Genomic DNA, 19294 nt, shown 5'->3' on the forward strand with positions numbered 1-19294 from the left:
CATTAAGCTGGAATAAAAACATTGATGGTAATCTTGCTGCCCTGGCTTTATGGTTTCGTGAGCAAATCTTGAGCAGTGGCAAAGGGTTAACTCAGGTCTGTGTGGAACTGAGGGAGCATTCTGAACAGCTTTAGTGCTGAGCACGTCTGGTTAGGTGTGCCTGCTTTCCCTTGTGCTCAGAGTTGTCGTGTACCAGTTGAGACTTGTTCTAAGTGTGCATGCATTCCTTTATTCTTCAGGCAATGGACCAAGAGAAAACTTCAGTAGTTAAAGTGAAGTGCAGCAGTATTGTGGTCTTCCAAGTAGATTTTAAGTTTTGATTTGGATTGTTTCAGTAAATATTGTAAAACTGTGGGATGTCTTGCTCACCTTCCTGCTTTTTTTTTGTTTGTTTGTTACCTCTGCCTTAGGCTAAGCCATGACTTCAGGATCTGGGCATGTGGACTCCAAGGCTGAGCTCACTACTTTGCTTGAGCAATGGGAGAAAGAACATGGCAGTGGGCAAGATATGGTTCCTATTCTCACTAGGTGAGTTCCATAAAATAACTTCTGATATTCAGATTTAGGAATTTGCTTGAGAGCAGTTTTTACTGTGTTGTTTGCTTGAAGGTTTTTAATAACTGGTTAACTGTTGGTAATTAAGTTATCCTTGGCCTGAAAGTAAGTGTAGTACTTAAATGCATACAAGCTTACTAAGCATTTATATTGCAAAAAGTCTTACACAGTCTACCTCTAAACATGGATTTAATACTCTGAAATAGTAGAAACTGATGGAATCATTAAACAAGTGAAATAAATTTGGTATGTTCTTCTGAAACTTGTAATTTGTTGATCAAAATAGAATGCTGTGAGAATGTGGTTCCATCGGAGTGGTGGTGTGGGGTTTGTAATTGCACTGATGCTGGGCAGTTTATGTGAAAGTAAGAGAGAGACACATTGGATGGAGGGAGCCTTACTGAAAAAATTTTACTGCAACTCATACAGCATGCTTAAAGGGAAATTTCAGAAGTTGATTTTTTTTTTTTTTTAACTGGACATTGTTACGCTGCCTTGTTATTGTGTGAGGAATATTCCCTGGGATGTTTCTAGGTATGTATGTGCTAGTAACACCATTCATTATAGGAAGTCTTCTACAAGAGGATTATTTAAAGTATCAATTGTAGTTGTGGTTTCCCAGGCCAGACCTCTCTTATGCAATCTTGTAATGTTCTTGGTATAATAAGGCAGTCACAGGAATTCCACGAAGTTCCTCCTCCCACCTCTACTGTCAGAGCTGTTGTCTGCCTGGTGTGTGCCTGAAGGGCTTACTGTGCTCACTGGTGCGTAAGAGCAGCCCAGGTTTCTGTACCATGCTGCTCTGTGTTCTTGGGTCAGGTACCTTAGTGCACAGATCCTGAGCTGGCACTGGGTAGAAATGACAGAAATGTACTGGAGCTTCTTCGCACAGACCTGTGTTATGCCTTACCTTGCAGGCACAAATGCTTGCTTTTTATACTGCTCCTTAGAAATAACAGTGCAGAAGAGAGAGATGAGCTGCAAAAAGCCAAAGCCAAGTGTTTAAAAATGAGTAGGTCTCTTGAAAATCCTGAGCCGTATTTTGGTGCATCTGTGTGTATTGTTGTCTGGTTTGTGTATTGACGGAAGCATATGTGCTGCTTCCAAGATTTTTGTCACAATGACGAACACCAGAAATTTAATGTGTTCTAAGAAATTTAAATTCAACATGCATTTTCTTGCATTGATAGAGGTTTGGAACTCCTCGAGTTCCTTCCATTCTTTAGGCCTAAGCAAATCTGATAATCCTCCTTTGGTTCTCTAAGGTTTCTGTACAGCAAGGAGAGAGTTGATGGATAGTAAGAGCTTAGGTATTTTGGCTGTGGTGTAGGTAACAGGTCTACTTAAGGTTGATAGTGAGGAGATGTACCCTTGGCTCTAGCAGGTTTTACAGTGCTTCTGAGAAAAAAAGAGAAACCTATATATCTGTCTGGAATACAAGGTTTTAGATACAGCATAGGTTAAAAAGAATTTGCTGGAAGATGTGCTAGGAATCCTCCCCAAGTGGAGCTTGTGTTAGCTGATGTCTGGAGATAGCAGTGCTCTTGCATATTGATTTAGGCTTATGGCAGAGGAAGCTGTGGTCATGTTTGTTTGGTGAGTGATGTTTTTCTACTTCCTACTGCCTTCTAAGTTACTTGGAAGAAAACTTCTCTTTGTGCATGGGTGCCTGCTAAAATGTGATTCTGATTCAGCAGAGGTCAGAGTGTGACACAATGGCAGGAGCATGGTGTTTTGACTTCAGCTCCACAGACCAAATATGGGGTATGGTATGTTGCAGTGTGGTATTGCAGAGCATCCTGTCTGTAGTCTGTCATAAAGGCACTGCTTTATATTGTGCCTTTTGCATCAGTGGTAGTGTTGCAACTTGAGTGTCCCCACAACCTCCTCCTTTGACTTCAAGTGAGCCATGTTTCTGGCAAGTGAAAGTGAGAATATGACTAATTTTCAAAGGTGATCTGCAGGGATAGTTGTAAACAATTTGGGGGAAAAAAAAGAGTCCAAAGTGGGGGGAAGAACACCTGTCCCTCATGTAGTACCTAGATCTTGCTTGCAAACTCAAGTGGATAGGGAGCTAGCTTAATATCAAGTGAATAAAGGAAATGTTGAAACCTGCATAAAAGAACAGCATTTGCGTGTTTGTTCTTTTTGTTTTTTGTTGTTAAAACCTTTTGTGTCAGTGCCTGTGTTAAGAGATGAGAATGAGCTTTGGTAGTTTGTCAATTCTCAGTAAAAATGGTAGGAGAGTGGAATAAGCCATAGATGCATCCAAGGCACTTCATAGTTACTCTTTGTGTGCTTTCAGTCAAAAAAATTTTTTGGTTGGTTTTTTTTTTTTTTCTTTTCAAAGCCAATTTTGAAGAGGCAGTGCTTTTATATTTTGGTCAGATGATTGCGCCTAGTTGTCTCAAAATAAACGCAACCATCCAAATCAGATAATCAGTGATTTGTATGCCTGTTTCATCTAGGCTGTGATAATGTTGTTGTCCCTAGAACCACTCAGAAGCTTCTGCTGTCATGCTCTTTGGCTGCCTCCCTAATCTGCATGGGCTGAGGAGAGTGCTCAGCTCACTTTCTGTGCTGCTTGTCAGTCCCTCCTGGCATGTACTCAGTATGCCAATTATCACCTAAAAAGACCTAGCACCTGCCTAAACTGAATAGGAAAGTGGGCAGAGTTGCTTGTTTAGGGCTTATCCCACTCCAGAAGAGGAACTGTAAGGTGAAGGGTACTGCTTAAATTCCTATTTCTTGTAATTCTCTACAGTATCTGTTGTAGACATCACCAGGACTCTAACATGAGTAAATAAGCAGTATTGACTCCTTCAGAGCATCACACTTGAGTGCCACTGGGATGCTGATAAGGTCTCAGCATGTTTTGATGGGCTGGTGGGGAATGAGGTACCAGAGGCAAGGCTCTTTATTAACCCTTCTGGGTGGACCATCTGAAATCCTCTGGTAGTGCTGAATACCATTCAAATGAAAGCTGATAAGCTGTTTGATAGCACTGTAACAATAGGCTAACGTGAGGAGTTGCACGTTGGGGCAGGACGGAGTGGATTATGCTCATTTTATGTCGTTCCTTCTATAGGATGTCTGAGTTGATTGAGAAGGAGACTGAAGAATACCGCAAAGGGGATCCAGACCCTTTTGATGACCGACACCCTGGTAAGGCATTCTGAGTGGTTTTGATAGCTCTGCATCAGCTGATACATGATAATTCATGTTTAAAAGTAAGCAAAATCTAGCCTGAATCTGTTCACTACTGATCAGGGTCTGGTGTGACTAGTACACCTTTTAAGTAGGTAATTGCAACTAGAGGAAACACTAACTTGATGAATAATGCATATGGCTTCTATAATTCTGTTTCTGATAAAGGTACAGCTAACTACATTATTCCACAGTCAGTCGGAAGTTAGTAGTTCAGTACTGAAGTCTTGAGGTACATAGATAAGTCTTTTCCTGTTTCCTCTATAGGTCGAGCGGACCCTGAGTGTATGCTTGGTCACCTACTAAGGATACTTTTCAAGAATGATGATTTCATGAATGCGGTAGGTTTGCTCTAAGGACTGTACCTGTCAAGTCGTCTTGACACTGTAATATTTTTGTCTTCTGTTATTTACCTCTGTACTTGTGCTTGTTTAATATTAGTTTTACTGGTGGTGGGACTATTTCTTCCATAACAGTGGCTTTTAAAGTCTGTTTAAATACAGCTTGTTTGCTGCTCTAGAGTGACCCAAGGAAAGGGGCAGTTCATGAGCTGTTCAAGAGTACTGGAATACACGTATTAATGATCAAATTAGTTCTTCTCAGCATTTATCAGTCTCTTTAAAGAAAGTGTAGGTCCTGTAATAAAAGTTTAAAATCCTAATTAATTTCTGTAATGGAAATTAATACCACTAATTCCAGTGCTTTTTCTTTGAATACTTGGGGAAAGCTGGAGTGCCTGTACAAGCAGAGTGTATCTAGCTCTAGTAGGCTCAGGCATAGCATTTGGAGAAAAGAGTCTGGCTTTCCTCTTGCAATGCTCTACCCTTTCATGAGTTAATAGCCAGAGTTTTTGTTTCCCTCATCTCAGCGCACCACCTGCATCAGTGCATGCTGCTGCAAGGTTTCTGCCAGATTGCTTACGTGGGGCTTTCTGTCTTAAACTGCAGTTGATAAGCAAAAATGTATGTATTTGATTTTGTAATGTTTTTTTCAGCTGTTACTCTCACATGATTACACTGTTAGTGAGCTGTAATTATTTTAGGCATTTGTCTTTACAAATCAGTTCAAGAAAAGTGTTTAATCAGTGAACGTCAGATCAGAGGGGAATTCTGTTTCTCAAAGAAGTTACTTCAACTCCTCAATTTTAAACTGATGCTTTTCCTGATCTTCTCTAGCTAGTGAATGCTTATGTGATGACGAGCAGAGAACCTCCATTAAACACTGCTGCCTGCAGACTTCTTCTGGATATCATGCCAGGACTGGAAACTGCTGTTGTCTTTCAGGAAAAGGTATCTTGTATACTAAGGTTTAGTTTATAAGCTTGGTGTATTATGTACTCCAACAGTTCACCCCATAGGAGAAACCAGTAAAAAGCAACATTTAAATCCTATCTCTAGGAGACAATCTGTTTAGCCTCGTTAAAGGTTTGGGGCTTTCTAATGTGGGCTTGTTCAGCTGATCAAATCTTAAGTATTCCACAGCTTGTAAGTTATAAGAGGACTGATTCAAACAGAGGAACTGGAGTTATGTATGATACGTTCAGCATATCTGTGGGATGGGAGGCCATGCAGAGAGATCTAGACAGGTTTGTGCAGTGGGCCTGGGGGAACCTCATGAAGTTCAACAAAGCCAAGTGCAAGGACAGGCACCTGGTCATGGCAACCCTTACTATCAGTACAGTCTGACGATGTGAGGATGGAGCAGCTCTGTGCTGGTGAGACGTGGAGTATTGCATCCATATGTGGGAGTCCTCAGTACAGAAGGGAATGTGTCTGGAGGAGGACCTGAAAAATGGCCCAAGGGATGGAACACCTTCCCTGTGAGGAAGGCTGAGAGAACTGAAGCTGTTCAGCCTGGAGAAGGTTCTGGGGAGACCTGACAGCAGCTTATCTGTATCTGAAGGAGTGCTGTGAGAAAGAAGGGTGCAGACTCTTTAGTGGGATCAGTTGTGATTGGACAAGAGGATATAGTTTCAAATTAAAAGAGGGGAGATTTAGATTGGACAAAATAGTTTCTTACAATAAGGACCATGAAGCACTGAACAAGTTGCCCAGAAAGGTGGTGAATACCCTGTCCATGGAGATGTTCAAGAATAGAGCTCTGAGCAACCTCATGTAGCTAAAGGGTGTCCGTGTTCGTTGCAGGGGAGTTAGACTAGATGACCTTTAAATGTTCCCTCCAGCTCAAATGATTTATAATTTAAATTAATGTTTTGGGAAATGTTATACTTAAGTTGTTATTTTATAGGTTCATGAGTGAAGCAGGCAGAATAGAATGTTAAGACTTGCTGTAAGCTTGTCACCTGGTAATCCCTACTGCAGCAGAGTGATAGCATTATTCAAGCTAAATGATGAGCAAGTCATAATTCAAGCAATCTAAAGCCTGTGTGCTTCATGGGGATTATCTAGAACTGTTATGGACAGCTGAATTCAGCTTCTGTATGTTGGCAAGTGTGGTTTATGTAGGAATGCACAAAGGGTTGAAAGCGAGGAGAAAGCAGATTTTGTTCCTGAGCCCTGCTATCTTCATCTTTAAAAATAAATTAATATAGTATTTTTCTGAAGTCTGGAAATCAGGTAGTGCTTCATGTGGAAGTTTCATTTGAGTTCCTTTACTATTAGAAATAGAGATATGGATTCTAAAGTGTGGTAAGAGGAAGGAATAATGCATATCCTTTCTGAAGTATTGAATTTAATATGGTATTTTTGCAATCTGCTTAAAATCTAAGGCTTTGACCCAAAAAAGTTAAAAGAAAAGTGATAGGCTTCTTCCTTGAGAAGGTTATAGTTTTTATTCTTGAAACACAAAGTCTCTATGTTAATAGAAATTTTTTAAGCCCTAAAGTGCCAAACTTAGCTTAATTTTTTTGTGACTAGAAAATATATGAAATTCATTTCTGGTTCCCAAGGTTTTCTTTTTGTAGGAGGCTTTATGACGGACAATCGCTGTTCTAAGAATGTGTTGTTCTGGTCATAAGGACGCCCTCTAGCGCCCAGTGGATTTCGCGTCTAATTTTCTAATTTCATAAGAACACTTTAATTAAAATTTAATTATTATTTAATGTATAACGGACAACTCTTTATAAATGTGTAAGCTGGAGATTCTTACTGAAATGTGTGTCTATTCATTATTATTATTAACTGATCTTTTTCTGTGTTGTACCTACTTCTCAAATTTTGTACAAGGTGCAAGATCTTGTCATGCTAATGATGTTATGGTATTATATATGTTTCAAAATCCACTAGTGATCTAGAGGGAAAAAAAATAGTAGAATCTTTCATTCTAACATGTAGTCTTTTAATTAACTGTTTTAGTTAACACTTATTCAGCCTTGTTAAGAAAAAATGCCTGGCAGGCCATGTTCAATCACTTCTGAGTTTTCCTGTTAAAATATTAATGTTTAACACTGTGGTTTTCTTATATGTGGGTTGGTATAATTGCATACATTTCTCTCTTCCCCAATATATATATATATATATATGACTACTGAGGATTGCTCTTTTGATCAGTGAGCAGTCATTAATGTAATGAGTTCCTCTGGCACCGGAAGTGTTTTAAGTGACTTTTCAACTACTAAGCTGTTAGAGAAATGTAAGTAATTTACCACTTTTTTTTTTTTTTCTTAGTGTAAGTTCAACATCATTTCTTTGAAACCTGCCAAATTGTTGGAGATCTCTGTTAGTAATACTGACAGGAAAAAAAAAAAAGCCTAACTGTTGGAATTGCTTTCTTGTTTCCTGCATTCTAGGAAGGAATAGTTGAAAATCTCTTTAAATGGGCACGAGAAGCTGATCAGCCACTAAGAACATATGCAACAGGGCTTTTAGGAGGAGCTATGGAAAACCAAGATATCGCTGCCAATTACAGGGATGAGAATTCACAACTGGTAATGATCTCTTGATGCACACTTTTATTTACAGGACAGATATGTCTTTTTTTTTTTTTTTTTCTTTTTTTTGTGAGTGTGTGGTGGTACTCTCATGTATGTGTTAACATATACATTTTACAGTGGTTATAATATATTCACTCAGTAGCTCATACTTTCTATCCTTTCCTGACTGAATTTGCTGAGGCTGGGCTATGCAGCCTGGTTATTCTGTTACACTGTTCAAAAATGCCTGTGAAAGCCTAGGGCAAATACTGTACTTCTTGATGGGACTCATATTCCTAGTTTCCTTAAAGCAAAAATTTCGAAGACTTAGATATTGTGTGTGGTAGCTTAAACACTGAGCAGAAATGAAGGTTAAGTCAATATGGAGATAACTTCATAGGAAATGTTATATATTTTAAAAAGAATCATATTGAGAATAAATCTTTCACTAGTTTAATGTTAAATCTATATGATGATTATCAGCAGTTGAGATGACTGTCAAAAGGAAGAAGGTTAGGCAAGCTTGTTTTTCAGAGTGGTGTACAGTGTCACTTAGTGTGTCAAACCATAGGTGCATTCTTCTAATTCTTGCATAGATAAGTCCTTCAGGAGTAAAAGCAAGCTCTTAGCTTTTCTAGAACTGCAGTTTATCAAAACTCCTGCTTTGAAAGGAAATGTTGCCTTTATTCTAAACTAGGCAGATGATGAAAGAAAGATGCAAGACAGTATGTGGTTCTTAATGGGTTTCAGACAACACTTCTTTCTCTTTCAGGAAAGTGAGTGAAGTTTTTTATTTATCTATTTATTTATTTGTTTATTTTAGAGTAAAAGCTACAGCAAAAAGGATTGGGGTTTTTTGTTCACTTTGAAATTGTTATTTCTCTGGGGAAGTGTGTACTTCGGCATGCCTGGTATTTTGTGGAATAGACTTCTTTATGTGATAAGAGCAGAGGTAAGAGCCAGTGCGAGGAAAGGAAATGTGTTCTTATGCATGCTGCTTTTGTGAAACAGGTGGCTTTGGTGCTTCGACGGCTGCGGGAGTTACAGGTTACTGAAATGACCACAAAACAAGAAAACAAGCGTCCCAGTCCTCGGAAAGTGCCATCAGATTCTCTGCTGCCTTTGGATGAAGAGGCTGTGGATATGGATTATGGGGAGATGGCAGTGGATGGAGAGCAAGAAGAAGTGGCTGGGGATATGGAGATCTCCTTTCATCTTGATTCAAGTCACAAGACCAGTAGCAGAGTCAACTCTTCTACAAAGCTAGATGATGGGGGATTAAGAAAAAGCAAATCAGGGAAACAGCATGAAAGAGATGGCTTCCGCAAGGCCAAGCAAAAACTGGGCTTCTCTGCTTCAGAACCAGAGCGGATATTTGTTGAACTGTCCAACAGCAGCTGGTCAGAAATGTCCCCATGGGTGATTGGTACTAATTATACACTTTACCCTTTGACTCCTGCCATAGAGCAGAGGCTCATTCTTCAATACCTGACTCCCTTAGGGGAATATCAAGAGGTGAGCGTATATATGAAGGTGGGAGGACTCTGTCAATTCTCCTGACGCAACTGTCAGTGTTACTGTGGGGAAAAGTTGAGAGCTATTTTATCACTCACCAGTGTTTCCTAACATGACTAAGATCAGTAATGTTTTCTGAATTGTTGGCTTTCAAATTGATGAAGTCATTATTTTGAATGGTACCTTCCAAGTAATACTCGAACCTGAGCCTAGCAGTTGTCTGGAATAGTAGTTAGAGCACAGTGCTAGGAATCTTATTCCTGGTCTCTGTTAACTTTGATTATTTACATGATACAGGGTAAGTCACTTTGAAAAAAATGCGTGCATTTTTTTCCTGTTTACTCCTGGGAAGTTAGTGGATTTCATCTTTAGAACTCAGAGGAAATAGTGAGCTTAAAGTTCTTTCTGCAATGGTTTGTATGACTTCTGCAGTGTTTCTGATAAGAAATGGCAGTGTAGATGCAGATGCTTTTGAGAGCTGTTGTTACTTAAAATAGTTGAGCTACATCAGATTTACCAGGGTGTTTCCTGTTCCTTTTTTTTTTTTTTTTTCTAACTATGAACTTCAGCTTAGCGTAGATCTGCTGACCACCTTCGTCTTTGTAGATATTTCTAGGTGGGTTAACTGAATTTGAGATGGAGCAAAGCAACGCAGTTCTGCTTTGTGTGTTATGCACTGTGTGCGTGTGCCCTGCTTCTGTGAGAACCAAAGAAGCCATTATCCCCCTAATACCCTGCATGCTGACTGGATCACTTCATACGCCAGGAATAACAGGAAAGAGAAATAGGAATTAGTGCCATAAAGCCATTACAAACAGAATTATGCAGAGGGTTTTGGTTTGTTACCCTGCTCTCCTCTGTTTTTTCTGTTCAGTTGTTGGGTAGTTGTCTTTGCACAGATGGAAAGTGGAACCTATCACCAGGGTGGTACCTATGTGGACTTACGATAGCTGCACTTGAAGGAGTGCCTTAAGATTTCCTGTGGCAGCTGTCATGCACCTTGCTGCAGTCAGCAGATGTATTACAAGAGGTCTGTTAACCTTTATTGCTTCCTATGGATGGAGCTGGTTACCACTGACCTCTCATAACAGGTATCTGCCAATAGGGGGAAACGGGGGTTTGAAAGAGTAAAAGCCAAAACAGACCTTGAATTTCCTGTGAAATGTTCAGCTAGCCTCCCAATGTTATTTTTCTCAGCTATTACCCATCTTCATGCAACTGGGATCAAGGGAGCTGATGATGTACTACATTGACTTGAAACGAACCAATGATGTGCTGCTTACTTTTGAAGCCCTTAAGGTAAATCACTTCTGTAATGCAAAATTGCACTGTAAATGGGAAAATCATGGAATGTATTTACATGCATCAAAGGCATATGTTTGTCTCCCTTAGGCCTGCATGTATACTAGGGTCCCCTGGGATTGGCTGCACTGTGTTTTTGTTTTTATAATTCTTGGGTATTGAAACTATTATTATTATTATTATTATTATTATTATTATTATTATTATTAGTTGTGGGTGAAGTGCCATTGATTTCCTCTGCCATTTACTGATCTAAAGGTGGTAAAAATTTCTTTTTCCATCAAAACCTTACACTACTACTGCTCTGGGATTCCTGTTATTGCCTGGGATATTTGTGAGGGGTAAGAAGCATAAGCATCCTAATCCCAGTAGCTCCAGAATGCCATCCTTGAGCCTGACGTTTGAAATCACTCACACATAACTGCTGTATCAGTTAGTTGTCACCCAAAAATACGGGGAAAAAAATACAGGATAACCCTCTTTTAAATGAAACCTACAGCACAACAATTAATTCTTCTATGAGTTCCTTCCCTCTTCCACAGTGACTTCTCTGGCTTCAGTCTTCCAGTATAATCTTTCTGTTTCATTGTCATTTGTCTGCAAATTTATTTCCAAGCAGGAACATTCCTACAAAAGGTGTAGGTTACCTCAGCTGTGAGTGGGGTGGGGGTTGCAGTGATTCTTCCTGTCTCCTCCTAAAGTGTAAAACAAAGTGATTGCTGTCTTTTTTTGCTTGTTGTTTATCTTTGTATGCTTATTTCTTGAATATGTTAAAAGTCAATCTTATTTGGAGCATCTAGTGACGTACTGTAACTGAAAATGTGCTAAATGTGACACGTGGCATTTAAGTTCTAATTTGTTTTCATCCAAGAAACATTTCTAATTCTGCATAGTTAAAGGGAACTTCTCAGACTGGAAAGAGTTCATTTCTGACTACCAACATTGAGGTACACAAGTAAACTGTTCAGAAGACAAACAAAAAGCTGCACAAAAAAAAAAAAAAAATCATACCATCGGTCTATTCATTTTGTCATCTTTATTTACTGTATGTCTGCGGTGTCATTCTCAACTCTGTGCCTGCCATAATGTTCAGGCAGATGTGTAGCAAGCCATATAATGGTGCAAGTGTGGATAAGTGCTCATTTCGCCCTCAGACACCCCGAGTTACCTTTTATATCAGTTCAGCATTAGTTTTGTTGCTACTTTAATGAATGCTAGTGCTGATACAAGGGGAAGGGCAGATGTGCAGAGTGGGGAAGAAAGGAAAGACTTGGACAGCATATGTTTGTGATAAGTTAGACTCAGCAAGCAAGCAAGAATTTCTTATTTCTAATGATCTGAGGTTGTGGAAGCCTATTCCCAAAATCTGCAATGGAATAAATTGACCAGTTGAGGAGGAGGGTTGTCTGCTTCTTTCCAGCAGGATTGGTGATAATCTTAACACTGTGGAGTGTCAGTTATTGTCTCAAGAGTACACCAACAAGGAATACACTAGCGAGGAAAAAAAAACCAAAAACATAAAAACAAAAAACAAAAAACCAGCCCTCAACATTAGTGTTTTCTTCAGGCATTAGTGAAGCAAAATAACTTATTAAACTGATAATATTTTTAATAAGGAGACATAATTGTTTTAAGTGCTGTATGAAAGTTATATGTAGGCCAGATATTACACTGTGCACTTAAATGTAACAGAAGGAGGAAATAAAGTGGATAAAGTGTGGAGTGCTTGTTTTCTGCTAATCTGTTTTTCTACAGCTGGAAGGGAGGAATTGATGACAGTTTGAACAATCTGCTTTCTTCTTTCTTTAGCATTTGGCATCGTTGCTGCTGCATAACAAGTTTGCAACCGAGTTTGTTGCTCACGGAGGAGTGCAAAAGTTGCTGGAGATTCCTCGTCCTTCCATGGCAGCCACAGGAGTTTCCATGTGCTTGTATTATTTATCTTACAATCAAGATGCAATGGAAAGGGTAAGATTCATTCTTTAGCGTAACTGCTGTAATTTTAATGATTTCAGGGGACTTAGTCTTCCTGCCTTTGTTCAAATATAAGATAAATATCTCCTAAGTTAAAAAGCAAATTTGCATGAGTCTCTGGTATGTGCCAAAGCAACAGAAAATGTAGAAATAATGGTGCATTTGAGTATTTTGTTTCAAGGGTGTGAATTTCAGTTCCCAGGGAACGTAACTGAAGACCTCTCTGTTTTTAGCATTGCCTCATTACTTCCGTTCACCCTTTTCACTCTATTGTTCCCCTTCCCAGAAGAAGGAAAAACTCCTTTCTCACCTGTCTTTCCTTTCCCACCTGTTCCAGCATTCTCCTGTACTTGAGATTGATTTTTTTTTTTTTTTTTTTTTTTTTTTTTTCCTCATCCACACTCCAGGTGTGGATAGCGTCAGTGTTATATGGTGCCTTGGTCAGATTCCAGACATCAGTGCAATTCCTTTGGTGTTGCCATGCAGCAGAAGACTGATGCATCGTGCAGGAAACAGCATTAAAGGATTTTGAGTTCTCTTTGGCCTGAGTTTATAAGTGTTGAAACAGCTGATAATGACGACTAGTTGCTCACCTCAGATTTCAGTATTTTTAAAAAATGCATCATAAAAGGTTCCTCCTGTCAGTTGATTACTGCTCTTCCAGCAAGAATCTTTCAGTAGACTGGTGTATCAGTCTTCCATTAATCTTCAGTTTCCCAGATACTTGAAACAGTGATTCTGTTTCTGTTTTTCACACTGGCAGCAGCACTTGTGTGCTAAACCAGATCCAGCAACGAATCCAGTTTATTCTGTAGTTGCAGCTGTGCCAAGGGAAGGAGAGAGGGGGGAAAAAAAAATGAACTTCCAGCTTGTAAACGTTACTGCTGGCACATGGGAGGATCCTGCTCTGAGATTCATTCACAGCAACTGTAAAATTATAGCCTTCTAAAGCTGCCCTGCTTTATGAGTGATGACTGTTTCCATTCATGGCCTGTCTTGGAATTGTCTGTTTTTGTGTGCTTTTTTTTTTTTTTTTTAATTCACTTGAAAACTGAACCATTTAAAGTAGTAACTCTACATTTCTGCTCATTTTGAATTTTGAATACTGTCTTGAGTGTTTCGATTTGACATGTCTGACACTCTTAGTCACATATATACTTGACTGGCAGAGGTTAAGTGCCTATATATGAGGATTCTGCTGGCATTTATATGGGTGAACTCAAAAACTTCTTGGTAGCTATGATTGACAGCTCTGTCTTTGTGTCATGTCTTTTATGAAGGCAAGAAAGACAAAATGAGTGTAATGTTTTCTTTCTTTTTGCTCATTTTGTCAGAAAATGGATCCTTGCTGTATATGTATTGCTTGGTGTTCCTCTGAGTTTTCTTATGACAAATGAAACTGCTCTTTTTTTTTTTTTCTGGTTGCACTTGTTGCTTGCATGATTGTTCTAATGGCAAACCAAAGGCTCTGGCAGGGTGCTGCATGGACATTGCTTCTTCTTCATGTCCTCACAGCATGTCATAAAGTTATGTAGCTGCACGTGGTGATGTTTTCTTATCTACCACACGTTATTCCCAATATTTACAAATATTTGGTAGAACAGATATGTGTTCTTTCCTCTCTTGTCTTTGGATATTTCAGAGGAAGCCAGTTTTGAGTGGCAGTTCATTGTACTTAATGTGTGCCAAGACTCATCTCTTTGGGTGGAGGTAAAGCTGGAACTGGTTACTCAGTCTCCTCTGTCAGTGTTCAACATACAGAGAGAGGGGATTAAAAAAATAATAATAATCTGCTAATTTGGCATAAAAGCAGCTGGTGCTTCAGCTCCCTGCGCAGTTCTTGTTGGCACTGACCTTGACAGAGGGTTAGAAGCTAATAAATGATATAAACAATGTCAAAGTGCAGCTCTGAGCATGTGGTCTGCCCATCTCAGAGACAGGACTGAGGAAATAGACCAGCTGAGTTGTCTATTTCAAGAGAAAGTCAAGCTTTAGATTAGCACTTGATGGTCCTTGCTGTTCCCCTTGGCTTTGATACCAGAGTTTACTAGAACTTCAGCATAGTTTGTGGTGCTGTTAAATTCAGAAGAATTTTTGTTTCTTAGCTGAAAACTTGTCTTCTCTGGCTCTAGTGACACTCTCTTCAGATGCTTTGAAACAATATGCAGAAGGGCTCTCTGGAATCTTACTTTATGAAGACTGTTGTATTTACCCTGTTTGTGTCAGGGATGGACCAGTTGCTAGTCCTGTGTTTCCACATGATGCTCTTGTAGTCTCACTGAGGCCTTGTTTCACTGGTCTGGAAATGGGGCTTTTGTTGCATGTCTCAGATGTCAGTTACTCCCAGCTACACTAGGGACAGTTGTACCCTCTTTGTTTCAAAGAACTGTCATCCTCCTCAGATTGTCCTCAGCAGTGTGTTTGAAGTCCTGCTCAAGAAAGTTCTTTCGCTTTCTAGGTGTGCATGCACCCCCATAATGTGCTTTCAGATGTGGTGAACTACACCTTATGGCTAATGGAGTGCTCCCATGCCTCAGGCTGCTGTCATGCTACTATGTTCTTCTCCATTTGCTTCTCCTTTCGTGCTGTCCTGGAGCTCTTCGACAGGCACGATGGCCTTCGTCGTCTGGTTAACCTGGTAAGACTTGTAGTTTTATGTGTTGAACAGGGTTAAAACCACGTTTTGCACCCTCTGAAATTACTGAAGTGCGGAGAGTTCTGGTTGGTTTTGTTCTAGCTTGTTTGTTTATTCCTCTTCACTTCTCAAAAGGTAGGAAAGGTGAGGTGAGTTTTCTGAGTAACAGACAGGAGAATTCTTTTTGTGAATAACAGGATCATTGTTCAGAGGCTTGCTACTTCCTGTTAGCTTTTTGTTGCAGCTCCTAGGTTAAGCAGAGCTCTCTCTGCCAGTGGTGGCTTAGTGGGAGAGTTCAGATGTTTCTCAGCATTCCACATGTGTGTCATGTTGTCATGCACCCTTCTGGATACAAATACATCCAACCTTGTTCCGAGGGAGGTATAGATGTGTTTGTGCTGTGCTTGGTAATCACAGTACCTTATGGACACAAACATACACTGTTACACTGTACAAAATCATCTAGTCCAACTGTCGTCCCACTACCATTGCTATTCACAAGCTACTAAACTGCAAGGTGTCATAGGTTCTTTCCAACCTTGTGATTCTATGATTCTATGATAAACTGGTACTTCTGCATGGCATGGGCAGTCCTGATAGCTTGAGTTGGTACAAACTCAGAGACCTTGCCACTGCAGGGTGTAAGCACTTGTGTTGTGCAATATAATGCCTAATATAATACAACAGTGCCTCTAGACATTTGCTAATGTAACTTCTGGATTTTTTTCTGCATTTCCAGTGAAAGGGGGGAATGGTTCTTATTAGACTTAGCACTTTGTGTTTAAATATTATCTGAACAGAAGAAGCTTTCATTCTGTGCCTGAGAGAGTCTGGTACAGATGACACATAAGCAAACTCAGTTTGGTTTTGATACAAGTGCAGCTGAGAATTGTAGGTGCTGTTTTTTTCTGAAGTGTGAACTGATGAAATTTTTTTCTTTCCACTCAACTTTTGTACTGAAGATAAGTACCCTTGAAATCTTAAACTTGGAAGACCAAGGAGCTCTCTTGAGTGATGATGAGATCTTTGCCAGTCGCCAGACTGGGAAGCACACCTGCATGGCCTTGCGGAGATACTTTGAAGCCCACCTTGCTATCAAACTTGAACAGGTGAAGCAGTCACTCCAGCGCACTGAAGGTGGTGTTTTGGTCCATCCACAGCCCCCATACAAGGTGAGCAGCATGCTGCAACCTCCCCACGTTAACAAGGTCTGCATTATAGATACATAGATTGAAAATGTTGAGATGATTTTAATTGGTTGTGATAAATGATACTTGTCAGAGACTGTATTTTTTAGGAATGAGCAGAGCAATACTGTTGTTAGACATTAATTTTTTTTTTTTTCATTCTTTCTGCAAAAATGTGTGGTGTTTTGTTTATTTATAACTTTTTTTAAAAAAAATTTGTGGCTTTTTGTTCTGAGGTAGTACCTTCATTTCTGGTTTCTGGCTTCATTTACAATGGCTTTCCATTGTAGTAAGTTGAAATGAAAAAACACTTTTTCACTTTTGCAAAAATCACGTATTTTTCAATGATTAATGTGTGTAAGCTGTTTGATTAGAAGATATTTTTTGAGCTGAAATGCAGGCTTATTTGCAATGCCGTTCAGTATATTTTGTAGTCAGAAATTAAAAACTTTAATTGAATATTTCTCAGACCTGTGTACTTTCTCATATGATTCTTTTGAGTGATAATCTGGTAGCTACTACACAGTAGCTTAAAAGCAGACTAGAATTTTAGAATAACTTTTTAAACTGGTCTAAGCTTTCTAGGACTGCAAAGAAGGAAAATGTATTATTAAACTTATTATTGCATATTACCATGGCAATTGCTGGATATTTTTTTTCTATAGCAGAGAATAAAACAAAGTAAATAATTTGCAAGAAAATAATAGTTTCAACTTTGATAAGACTCCAGTTTTCAGTTTAAATCACAGCGGTGAAAGACTTGATTTCTTTCTAATGTTCTCTTTCTAGTGATCTCTTTCTAATGCTTCCAACTCCTTTTCTGGCAGGCCTGTTCCTACACTCATGAGCAGATTGTAGAGATGATGGAATTCCTCATCGAGTATGGGCCAGCACAGCTCTACTGGGAGCCAGCAGAAGTTTTCCTTAAATTGTCTTGTGTCCAGCTCATGCTTCAGCTCATTTCAATAGCATGTAACTGGAAGACGTACTATGCAAGGTGAGCTGTCTGCTGTATTTCTTTAGAGCAGTAAGTTGTGACTTTTGGGCAGGATAGTCATTGAATTTCTAGATTCCCTCCTTCTCTTAAAGCGTGCAAGGCAGGTCGTAGGGGCCTATGCTGTGGTTATGTGGTGCTTATAAAAGCATAGTGGAAAGCAGAACTAAAAACTTGAGGTGGAGAGATGCCATGAGAATCCTGAAGAACCAAGGTGCCTCGCACCTTTGATTTGAGAAACCAGCATCACAGTATAGCTTAGGCACAGTTCTTCCTTTGCTAATCTTTTTGTTATAGAAGGGTTTTAGAAAACCTTTTAAGTAGAAGGTGAAGTCAAGACACATCTAATCCTGGAAAAGAGGTGGAAGATCTGGATGAAGTGGGCTTAGCTTATGCACAGTCCTCTGTTGCATCACTTTTATTCACTTATTGATACTTGAAATATACTGAGTAGTTACATTGCAGAGGAGTTGTGAATATGCAACAAGCCAATATTTGAGAGGGGAAAAAGTCTGAAGATGAACTCAACACACAGTAACAGTGTCCCTAGATGATATACCACCAACTCTTAAACTCAGCATGTTTGTGGAGAGGCTTACCTTGTGATTCTACTTCTAGTTTTCTCCTGTATGGGGCACTGTGGTGATATCTTTCTGTGGCCCTGCTCCCCCACAGCCCACCCCAAAATTTGCAGCACTCTTACTCTTACTAGGGAACTGTACCAGACTCTGGTAGAGATACTATTAGGATCCTGTCCCCAGTTCAGAGGGAGGATGGATGCAATGTTTCAGCCTCTGTTTATCCTAATGAGCACCTGATCTCAAGAGTGTTGGTGTAGTTCACTGATAAGTCACTGTCTGCTGTGGCTAGTTGTCATCAACTGTATTCTTGTCACCAGGACTCCCTTCTCCTTATTTCTGCTGTGAACAGGAGCTCTTTGCATAGCTTAGCTTTGAAAGCCTTTGAAATCTGTCCTGCTTTTGCAGTCCCTTCCCTCCCTCCCTCTCTCTCAAGTTGCATTCTCCTGGGTGATTTCAGTTCTCCTGCTTTTTATTCTCTGTAGCTGTTTCTTAACTGCAGCCTGGGTTAACTCCAACCTTTCCATACAGGCTTACAAGCCATCAATCCTTCTCTTTTTTTCCATTGTTCTGCTCTTCCACCTCATGTTCAGCGGGTATATTCCACATACCTGTGTCTGTTAATCTGGTGCTGAAATTGCTTTTATCTATGTCATGTTTAGCAATAAAACTTGACAGACAGCTCCCCTTCGCTTCAGAGAGAAGACTTTTCTACTTCATTGGCAATGAAGTTTTTTAGACAGGGATATTTTTAAACTGAGATACGTACAGTTAGGTTAGGTGAAGAAGCTTAGGATGCTTTTGTAGATAAGTCTACTTTGTGCTTCTGTAATTTCAAAATTGTGTTGCTTCTGGGAGCCTGTGGGCAGGGTGAGATGCATGCCAAACTGCAGTTGATAGTGTGTGTATTTACAGTATGTGAGCAGTATCTTCTATGAGAACCAGCCTTTTAGGAGCAGCACATTGATCAGAAAGCATCATCAAAAATATCAGATATGACAGGTTGATTTGTTATTAGAGTACACTTCTAAGAAGTTCTCATGTTGCTTTCAGGAATGACACAGTGCGCTATGCTTTGGATGTGCTAGCCATCCTGACTGTGGTTCCTAAAATCCAACTACAGCTGGCAGAACCTGTGGATGTGTTAGATGAAGCTGGATCTACCGTTTCCACTGTGGGTAAGCTGAATGTGGTCTTGATTGATCGCACCGTTATCAATTGCCTTCTATGTGTTTTTTGTTGTTTTTTTTTTCAGCTGGTTGTTGCTACATTGAGAAAAAGGGTTAAAATAATGTATACAAAGTTATCATTAGGGATACAGGTAAATGTGAGAGTAGACTGCAGTTAAAATTGTCGTGATTAATCTATGGTTGTATTATAAATGTGAAGGTATGATCTGTGACTCACATTTGTTTTCAAGGGCTCATTAAGTACAGATGCAGGCAAATTTGCTTTTGTTATGGGACTATTAGGCTC

The 19294-nt window shown here is 39.6% G+C and overlaps 1 protein-coding gene across 1 annotated transcript in view; it reads left to right on the forward strand.

Moving 5' to 3' along the window:
- Positions 1-418: 418 nt before the first annotated feature.
- The window catches only part of DCAF1 (DDB1 and CUL4 associated factor 1), a gene marked incomplete at both ends in the record, with an annotated part of 47674 nt that continues 28798 nt past the window's right edge, over positions 419-19294 (forward strand). The window contains 12 exons of the mRNA XM_079540467.1: positions 419-528; positions 3644-3720; positions 4030-4103; positions 4938-5051; positions 7511-7648; positions 8645-9148; positions 10346-10447; positions 12260-12418; positions 14883-15062; positions 16022-16231; positions 17074-17243; positions 18872-18996. Coding sequence (XP_079396593.1) covers positions 419-528; positions 3644-3720; positions 4030-4103; positions 4938-5051; positions 7511-7648; positions 8645-9148; positions 10346-10447; positions 12260-12418; positions 14883-15062; positions 16022-16231; positions 17074-17243; positions 18872-18996 — 1963 coding nt within the window. The remainder of the gene's footprint in view (positions 529-3643; positions 3721-4029; positions 4104-4937; positions 5052-7510; positions 7649-8644; positions 9149-10345; positions 10448-12259; positions 12419-14882; positions 15063-16021; positions 16232-17073; positions 17244-18871; positions 18997-19294) is intronic.

This window comes from Tetrao urogallus (assembly GCF_951394365.1).
Source record: "Tetrao urogallus genome assembly, chromosome: 10".
NCBI lineage: Eukaryota > Metazoa > Chordata > Aves > Galliformes > Phasianidae > Tetrao > Tetrao urogallus.